The 8,999-nt window shown below is 35.9% G+C and overlaps 1 protein-coding gene and 1 pseudogene across 1 annotated transcript; both read right to left on the bottom strand.

Moving 5' to 3' along the window:
• The window catches only part of LOC107706728 (uncharacterized), a 20,989-nt pseudogene extending 17,088 nt beyond the window's left edge, over nt 1-3,901 (bottom strand).
• Nucleotides 3,902-5,720: 1,819 nt separating this feature from the next.
• Nucleotides 5,721-8,775, bottom strand: LOC107706719 (uncharacterized). The gene is made up of 3 exons (XM_016510528.1): nt 8,324-8,775; nt 7,477-8,028; nt 5,721-5,726 (listed from the first exon to the last, which is right to left on the bottom strand). Exons 1-3 carry the CDS (start codon nt 8,654-8,656, stop codon nt 5,721-5,723), a joined length of 891 nt encoding a protein of 296 aa, XP_016366014.1. The 5' UTR covers nt 8,657-8,775.
• Between the last annotated feature and the right edge of the window lie 224 nt (nt 8,776-8,999).

Raw genomic sequence — 8,999 nt, 5'->3', positions numbered from 1 at the left:
ATATATATATATATATATATATATATATATATATATGAGTGAGGACACCTTGGTTCCTCATTTCTAATTCTAGAAATAAATTTACATCAAAATTCACTGATGTGCAGTGACGATAATAAGAATGGCAAATAACATGCTGTAAATTATTTCAGCAATACACTGGTGTGTATGAAAATATGAGTCATTGGGTCTCACCTGTTAATTATTAGAACATTGATTTTCAGGACTGTCACCAACAGAACTGTCCGTTTTTTCTGTTTGGGATCAGAAATGTCAGAATACAAAGCAAATGCTGAAATTTCAATGTTATTGAAATTCTCCTGATCCTGTTTAATAATTCTAATTCTGCACTCTGGTATACAGTAAACTGATATTAACAGTGAAACGTTTGAATGATCTTAATTTTTAATCTTCTGGGCCCGTATTCACAAAACATCTTAAGGATAAAAGTAGTTCATAACTTGCCGGTTTAGGAGAAAATCTTAAAAATAATGGGCATGTCAGTCCTAAATTTAGGACTCCTAAATTTTTTGCTTTAAGAGTATTCAACAAAGTGTTTTAGCGCTAAAACTAGCTAACTAAATCTGTGAAACGTTAGGAGTAGTGAAGATGACTCCTAAGTCACTAAGACCAAGCCACAAACTATCCTAAAATGGCTGTTGCAGGCAATCTGCCTCTGAACGTAAACATTTTACAAACACACTGCATTTATTAGCACACATATGTTTTCACATGCATCTTTTTTTGGTTTTGGAGGCTATCCCAACTCCAGATTTTCCTTTGATTATAACCTTGTTTTCATTAACAAGTTGGGCAAGAAGTAACGGCTGTTTTGCGTCCAGTTTGGTTTTCTTTTACGTTTGCATGTACAGTATTACTATCAGCCATGATTATTCCACTCGGTTAATTAAAAGGCTGTTTATATGCATATCCACTAACTGTTTACAAGAAGCACACATGTAAGAGGCTAACAAGTAGCTGAACATATACTTGTTTATTTAGTGACACTTAGCCTGCATTTTAAAATCTTTATTTGAAGGTGGCAATTAACTTTTATTTTTAAACCTTTATTTGAAAATGGCAACATAATATCACGCTCTACAATATTTCTATGAATAAAACTAAAAGTTTGTCTCAGCAGCTCTGTGAATAGGTTTTAAGAGAAAGCTCTTAGCTAAAAACTTTTACTGCTATTTAGGAGAACTCTTAGTGTTAAGATAAAATGTTTTGTGAATACGAGCCCTGATCAAAAGGCTTCTGCTTACATGCTTGAACTCTCTTGTTTATTAATTATTAATGGTTATACTTTATTTTAAATTAATATTTATTAACAACATGCACTTACTACATGATGATTAAGGTTAAGGTTTTGGTTGAGGGTTAGTTTGTTATTTAGCATAATTTACTGTTATTACTACCAGTAAGTACCAGTAAGATGTGTAACAAGCACAGTGTAAAAATTAAGCGTAACTTATCTTAATAAGACTGATTTTTTTTTAGGATGAGTTAGACGGGACAGTGAAGGAAAAGCAGCCGAAAAGAGAGAAAAAGATTTCTACTCCTATACTTTTTGGTCACTACCTCCATGTGTGGTCTTACATCAATTATTCCAAAATGTAGAAAAACGTAATACTGTAATAATGAATGATGAGTACACTACTGTTCAAAAGTTTGGGGTCAGTAAGGTTTATTTATTTGTAAGAAAATTTAGCAATGTTGCATTAAATTTGTCAAAAAAAACATATAAAACTGATTGTTTCGGTCCTTGATTATGATTGGTTGAGCCGAAATTCGAAGCCATTGTAAATTACTATAGAAACATACATCTGTTACCTCATTACATCAGTATTACTGCGCCAACACGTCTGTGTGTTTGCTTAGCAAGCTTGCTTGCTATCACTATTACTGCGCCAGAGAAATTGTTTTTAAAATGTTTTGATATTGTTTGAGAATTTTGACTTAATAGGTGGGCTAAGTGCATGCTAACTGTTTTATAAAAGCAATAAGCCCTGTGGTTTACAGTAAATTTAGAAGACCTAAGAGGCAGCATTAGGCACACATGAAGCAGAGCTTCTTGGGGACTTTTTCTTTTTTTACATTATTTAAAAATTTGTGAAAATTGTGAAAAAAAAATTCTCCCTATGTTTCTAGTCTACAAATACATTAAGCAGCACAACAAAATCTTCTGCATGGGTAACAACAAGAATAACATGAACATGTTTCTTGAGCTCCAAATCAGTATATTTGTATGATTTCTGAAGGATCATGTCATACTGAAGACTGGAGTAATGGCTGTGAAAAATTCAGCATTGCCATTACAGTTATCCACCTTTTTCCTACGTCCAATGATGCTTCGCACAAATTATGGGAGTAACTTCTGTTGCACTATAAACAATCAGTGAAAGGTTCGCTCTATGAATGCAAAAAGAGTTTTGGGCACAGGCTGACATTATTCTACTCACCCTTCAACCATCAATAATTGAAAGGAAATTTAAAAGTGTAAAAGCATTAACAAACTACTTTTAGCTTACCATGAATAACTCCAAAAAGCTCAAGTATTTCCTCAGCAATATTGCAGACGTATTAAATATTACAGCAGTAGCCTAACATATGTTTATATTACGTAACATATGTTGACTTAATCAAAAATGTTCATTAACATTGGGCCAAAATCATTTGTTTCAGTCTTTTCGAATGGAACTTCCCAAGTTCTGTCGATTTGTGCTACCCTGTCAGATTTTGCTACCTCCCATTAAAACGGTGGGTAGTACAATTCGACCACGAAAAATGCTACCTGTAAAATTATGGTTTATTAACATCTACACCTACCACAACCCTAAACATACCCTTACAGTAATGCAAATACAGTAAGTATGTGTTATATTCACGGTTGTAGCTAGAAGGGATACAATTACAGGAAACCAACAATAAATAAATTTTTGTACCTATTAGATTGTGTTTTAATAAAGTCTACACATACCCCAACCCTAAACCTACCCTTACAGTAATGCAGATACATTAAATATTGTTGTTCAGCATGATGTGCGCACGGGCAGTAAACCCTGGTAGGACAATCTGACAGGTAGGATAAAATGCCAGGACACCGGAAGTGCCTCCTATAATTTAAAACGTAGGCCAAGGCTCGGTAGGAAAAGAGTGGATGAATTACATTTTAAAAGCTATTAAAATAGAAGCCAAAGAAAATGTAGAAAAGTCACTGATCTATAATAGAGGAAATTCCATTTCGGCAAGTAACGAATAAAAAAGCCTGTTAACAGTAATAAAGTTGGTATTAGTGACAGTATCCTCTTTTAAAGACAATATGCCACAGGACAAAAAAAGATTAAAAGGTGAATGTGGCACCTGCTAGCGTGTGTGTTTGTTTTGGTGTCAGTCTGTCCCTCCTGTGATCCGCCTAAAGCGTGAGCCATTTCCACCTCTAACCAACGTCCCTCCTCGACAATAAATCAAACACGCATTAGAAAGATGATATGGACAGTAACACAATTATATTGTTAACAAAATTATAGTAAATCTGAGAGTTTACCTGTTCATCTCAAAGGAAAAGTAGACTTAGGTTTCATCTCTTCTACGAGTCTAGTCTATGAAATAAAATGACAAATGAATAATAATTAGCAGAAGAATATTTTACAATACTGCTTTGCTATATGCAAATAATCTTCAAGTATAAATAACATTACAAGTGACAACATAACACTAGGATGAGACTTACCTGTCATTGTAATCACATGAAAACATTCAAGTTGTGATTTAATCCAGTGATTTACTTTAACATCCACCTCGGTGTCTGTATCCTCCATCATTTGATTTTACACTAATGCTAACAGGCTAACTGTTGTTAACTAGCCAGTACACAACTAGTGCTCGGGCCGCTAATAACATCTTCCTAATAGTCACTTATTAGCGCACATGATAAACCTTCAGTTCAATACCTATTATAGGAAGACACCTATTTTGAGCGGTAGGTTAGTTAATCCTCAGTTAAGCACATATACAGGAATTAGCATAGCATGAGGAGAACAGAGCCAATAAGAAAAGAGAACTCTGGCTGTGTCTCAAAACCGAGTGAACTGTCTACTTAGACAGCAGCATTTTTTCGTAACATTGTACAAGTAGGCTATAATCATACTTAGGTAACATGTATGTTTATGGAGATAATTATTCAAAAAACTGGGACGATATTCATCAGAACCGAGGCTCAAGAACTAAAAGTATATATGTGTTATTTTTCGAAACGTTTGAAATTCATACCGTTTTGTTTTTGTTTTTGCTTTGTTTTTGACAATATAAATAAATACAAATAAAATAGCAAATGTCAATGTACGATTCTGCGCAGACTTTGCTCATCTCAAACGATCCTATTGTTACCGTGCGTTCACACCGCCGCCGGTGTTGTACCGAAATCCGACCCCCGTGAAAATCTTACCCCCCTCGCGTGCACGCGCCTCACACATAAATCATCGACTTTAAATGCATTTCGTCCGGCTTTTCTTCGTTTTTTACTGAATATTTTTCGATGTTTCACTCAGCAAGCACCAATGAGCCTACATGGAAGCGTTGTCGACATTTAAAGTAATAAGCAGAAATTTAATTCGTCCGTAAACTGTCGAGACTTCCACAGGGTTAAGAATAAAGCTGCCAGTTGGCAAAATAAAGCTGTTAAATTCACATTACATTGACTATCCTGCTGCACGAAGATCCAGGTCGTATTTGCTGTTGTCATTTCTTATTAGTTCACTCCGTGATTTGAGTAAACACTGTATTACTCTGCCCATTGAACTTGCATATGAATGCCATAAAGAATAATAATAGTTAATCGCATTTGTTTCTCGCATATGCATTCATATATACGCAAATAACACGCTATATAACGAGGCAAATAAATGTTTGCAATGTAACACACTTTTTAAGTGGCATGTGTCATTACATCAAACAAATGAAATAAAATTATTACCAAATTCTTGTTTAGCAGTGACAATAGAGAATACGAATGTGAAGTCACGTCGCGTTGAATTCTGGGTAACCTTGTTGGTAGACGCCATATTGAAAGGATCGCGCTTGTTTTCTGCTAGTGTGTTTGATGCGGTGTTTTGACTTTCTTTTGCGATTTGGTTTGTCGCAGTACAGCTGGCTGAGCTAAGAGTAGGTGCCTTTGACGCCATCCAAGTTCTTCACGCATTTTCCATTTTCCAACTTGTAAACAACGCGAAGGAAAACATGTTGAGGAGGTAACGAGAAGACGTCGCATGGCGTGGATTGCGGCAACAAGACGAAAAGACATAAGTTATAGCAACATCTCTAAGTCAATGAAAGTGTGTTCTCTGCATTTTCAATCAGGTGAGTCCCATGGTTTGCTTTTTGTTTTGAAATTTCCTCAAAAACCAGGTCTTGTGACGTTATGAAGTACGAACTTTTAGGTCCTGTTTCACAGACAGGGCTTAGCTTAAGCCAGGAGTAGGCCTTAGTTAAAATTAGGTTATGTAAGCAGCTTTTATATAAAAAAAACCGCATAGAGAAAAAAACAGCAAACTGCTGTGCATCTTGAGAAAAACCAATGGCGCTGACATATTTTAATTGTGGTAAAACCATGGTTCATTTTTGTTAGGGTCTTCTGTAAGCTTGAGATACTGCTGAAATGACGTAAAGGTTTCCATCAGCATGTATAACATATGACCTTTGACATTTTTATTGAACGACCCTCAAATCTTCAGGCAAGGGCACAGACATTTTCAGGCACAGTCACACTCTGAAATACCTAATAAGCATTACTCCACAAGGAGTAATTTCTTTCATCTCCAAAGGATGGGGTGGGCGCACCAGTGACAAACGGATTACTGAGAACTGTGGATTTCTGGACAAATTACTGCCAGGTGACTTGGTATTAGCAGATCGAGGGTTTGACATAAAAGAGAGTGTGGGATTGATGTGTGCTGAAGTAAAAGTTCCAGCATTTACAAAGGGACAACAGCAGCTGGAAGCGAAGGATGTAGAGGAAACAAGACGCATCGCTCACCTGAGGATACATGTGGAGAGAATCATTGGTGTTGTAAGAAACAAATACAAAATCCTGTCATCAACAATTCCTATCGGTATGGTTCTTCCCTGTGAAGGTGAAAATGTTTCATTTTTAGACAAAGTTGTTACGGTTTGCTGTGCGCTAACAAACATGTGTCCAAGTGTTGTACAGTAATTACTTAAAAGAATAGTCCACCCAAATATGAAAATTCTCTCATTTACACACCTTCATGTTGTTGCAAACCAGTATGAGTTTCTTTCTTCAGCTGAACACAGAAGATATTTCGAAGAATGTCAGTAACCAAACAGTTGACGGTACCCATTGACTTCTATAGTATTTTTATTTTCCTACTATGGAAGTGGATTACTACTATCAACTGTTTGGTTACCAACATTCTTCAAAATATCATCTTCTGTGTTCAGCTGACGAAAGAAACTCATACAGGTTTGGAACAACATGAGGGTATGTAAATGATGACAACTTCCATTTTTGGGTGAACTATTCCTTTAAACATTGTAGCCATGCGAATTTGTGTGCTTTACATTGAACAGTTTGTACAATGGTTTTGATGAAAAAACATTCTTTAATGCTTGACTGAACTGTTTTATACAACTTTCTATACATGAATCAAACATAATAAAAGTTTGAAATGACATTAGCAAAAGCTTATTTCAAAAACAAGAATTGAGCAAAAATTCATAAATATTGTTATATAATTACCAAACCAAAAATTACTTAAAGTCCTGTTAACCATTTAAATGCATGAAATCAAATATAAAATTCAAATTAAATAAAAAATGACATTTTTGGACACACGCCGGGCATTGTAATCAGTAGTACTACATAGCTTACTCCTCAGATGTAATGTTTGTAACACTTGTGTAATAATGTGCAAAATAAATTGTAAAGTGAGCAAAAAAAATTGCATAAATATATAATTGTTATAGAATTACCTTACAATAAGCAAAACAAACATGTTATTCATCAAAAATAAAAATATAATAAAATACAAAGTACAAATTAAGTAAGCAAATAAAAAAATACAAATCACAGCTTTGGTCCGAAGCCATAAATTGTAATCAAAGTAATAACTTTGAACTCAGGTGCAATGTTTGTAACACAACATTGTGCAAAATAACTCAACTTACAGTTGATCTAAAAATGAAATTTCTCTCATCATTTACTTCACCCTCATTCCATCTCCAATGTACATATTTTTAAGAAAAAAATATTTTTAGTAAAGTCCATCACTTTTTTTGCAGAAAGTCAGTCATGTGCATAGGGGATGGAATGAGGGTGGCGTAAATGAGAGAAATTTCTTTTTTGAATGAACTACAAACCACATTTACTTGTGATGCAAGCCAGACAAAACCAGACATCATCTGCTGCAGGGGTTCTGAAACATAAGCTTGTTTTTTTTTCGCCTGGCAGTGCTGTACCACAATTGTGAAATCACATTCGTCAAGACTAGTGTCACGTAGACAGAGAAGGGATTGAACATTTGTGACAGGCTGCACAGGATCCTTGAACTCTTCGCAATATTGTGGCAGCACACTCAGTATAGCAGATTTGCCATCAGCTTTATGAAGATCTGCATAGAATTGTGTTAACTCTGAGTGTGTTGGTGGTGGTGTAGTGAGCTTCCTGGCACAAGTCCTCAAACCAGGCCTGCTAACAGTCTCAGCATTAAGAAGACCGTTTAGTGATTTTCGTGTGGCAGAAGCAGAAGTATAGTCTATCTGGTGGCCTACCTCAGAATGTACTTTGTTTACATTACTTGGTAAGATCCAATATGCAGGTTTGTCAGTGACAGTTCTCATTTCCCTGCACCTAACAGTTGCTTCCACTTTGAAAAGCAGGGCCCCAACGTGAGTGCATGTCTCTGCAACACCCGCCATGCATGTACAATGGGCTGAGGAAACTTCACCAGTGGAGCTGATGATAACCCAAGCCTTCAGAGGTGCCTCACTAAGGCGCTGTGAGTGCATTACCTGTTGAACAAAAGAAATGTAATTAAGGGTGTTGTGTAATAAATAAGTGAACAATAGATGAGTAACTGCAGGGGCACATCAATGTCTACTCATCACAAAATACTAATCATCTTCCCACTGAAAGTTGTAAAACTTATGGTTTTCAAACGAGGCTGAAAGATCATAGCTAATTTCTTTTTATTAATAATCCAATTAAGTAAGCCAATTGCCCATGACACAAACATTCACATAGCTGAGTATTTTAATTTTGATTGGTTTAATTGAATAATTAACAAAAATAAGAGTGACACCTTACCTTTGCAAGTACGACTGTGAAATCACAGTTTGCAGGCCTGTGGCTTAGCAGATCTTGCACCCAGCCACTGCAGAATTGTTCGTAAGCATCTAGGGATTTGTAGCATTTGAACTGAGTAATGGTGTATGCACTCAGACCAAATACGAGGTAGTTCACGATGTCCGGATATGTCAGTGGAGGTAGTGCTTCGGGATCTGAAATCCATTCTGGGGCTGGCAACTCGTATGGATCTACGTCGTTAATTGTCTTTAATTTTTCGAAATACCGTTGCTTGGCGTTGACATTTAGTTTGTCCCGGTAGGGCCCACTTTCCTTTTCTTTTCGCTTCTCCATATACTTCCTTCTCCATCAAGATTTCAACGCTTTACACAATCAAAACAAAGTATCAGTGTTAACACTAGAGGAGGGCGATCCTGCTATAATGGCGGCGCCGCCCCAGCATGCAACGCAGCGTGACGTCGGTTCGTATTCTCTATTGGTAAAAAATTATGTAAAAAAAGCTTTTTTTATTTTATTTATTTTTATATATTTACTCGTGTGTGTATGTACTTATTAGGATCTTTTTTTTTTTTGTTCATTCATTCATTCATTTACATTAAGCTTATGTTATAAATAGGCTATATGTTATGCCTGTAAACTTTGGTTCTGACCACATTAGTTCCCAAGCATTTTCACG

This window comes from Sinocyclocheilus rhinocerous, unplaced genomic scaffold, assembly GCF_001515625.1.
Source record: "Sinocyclocheilus rhinocerous isolate Xijiao unplaced genomic scaffold, SAMN03320098_v1.1 scaffold445, whole genome shotgun sequence".
NCBI lineage: Eukaryota > Metazoa > Chordata > Actinopteri > Cypriniformes > Cyprinidae > Sinocyclocheilus > Sinocyclocheilus rhinocerous.
Note: the sequence above shows the minus strand (reverse complement) of the source record. Positions and strands in the feature narration are given on the sequence as shown.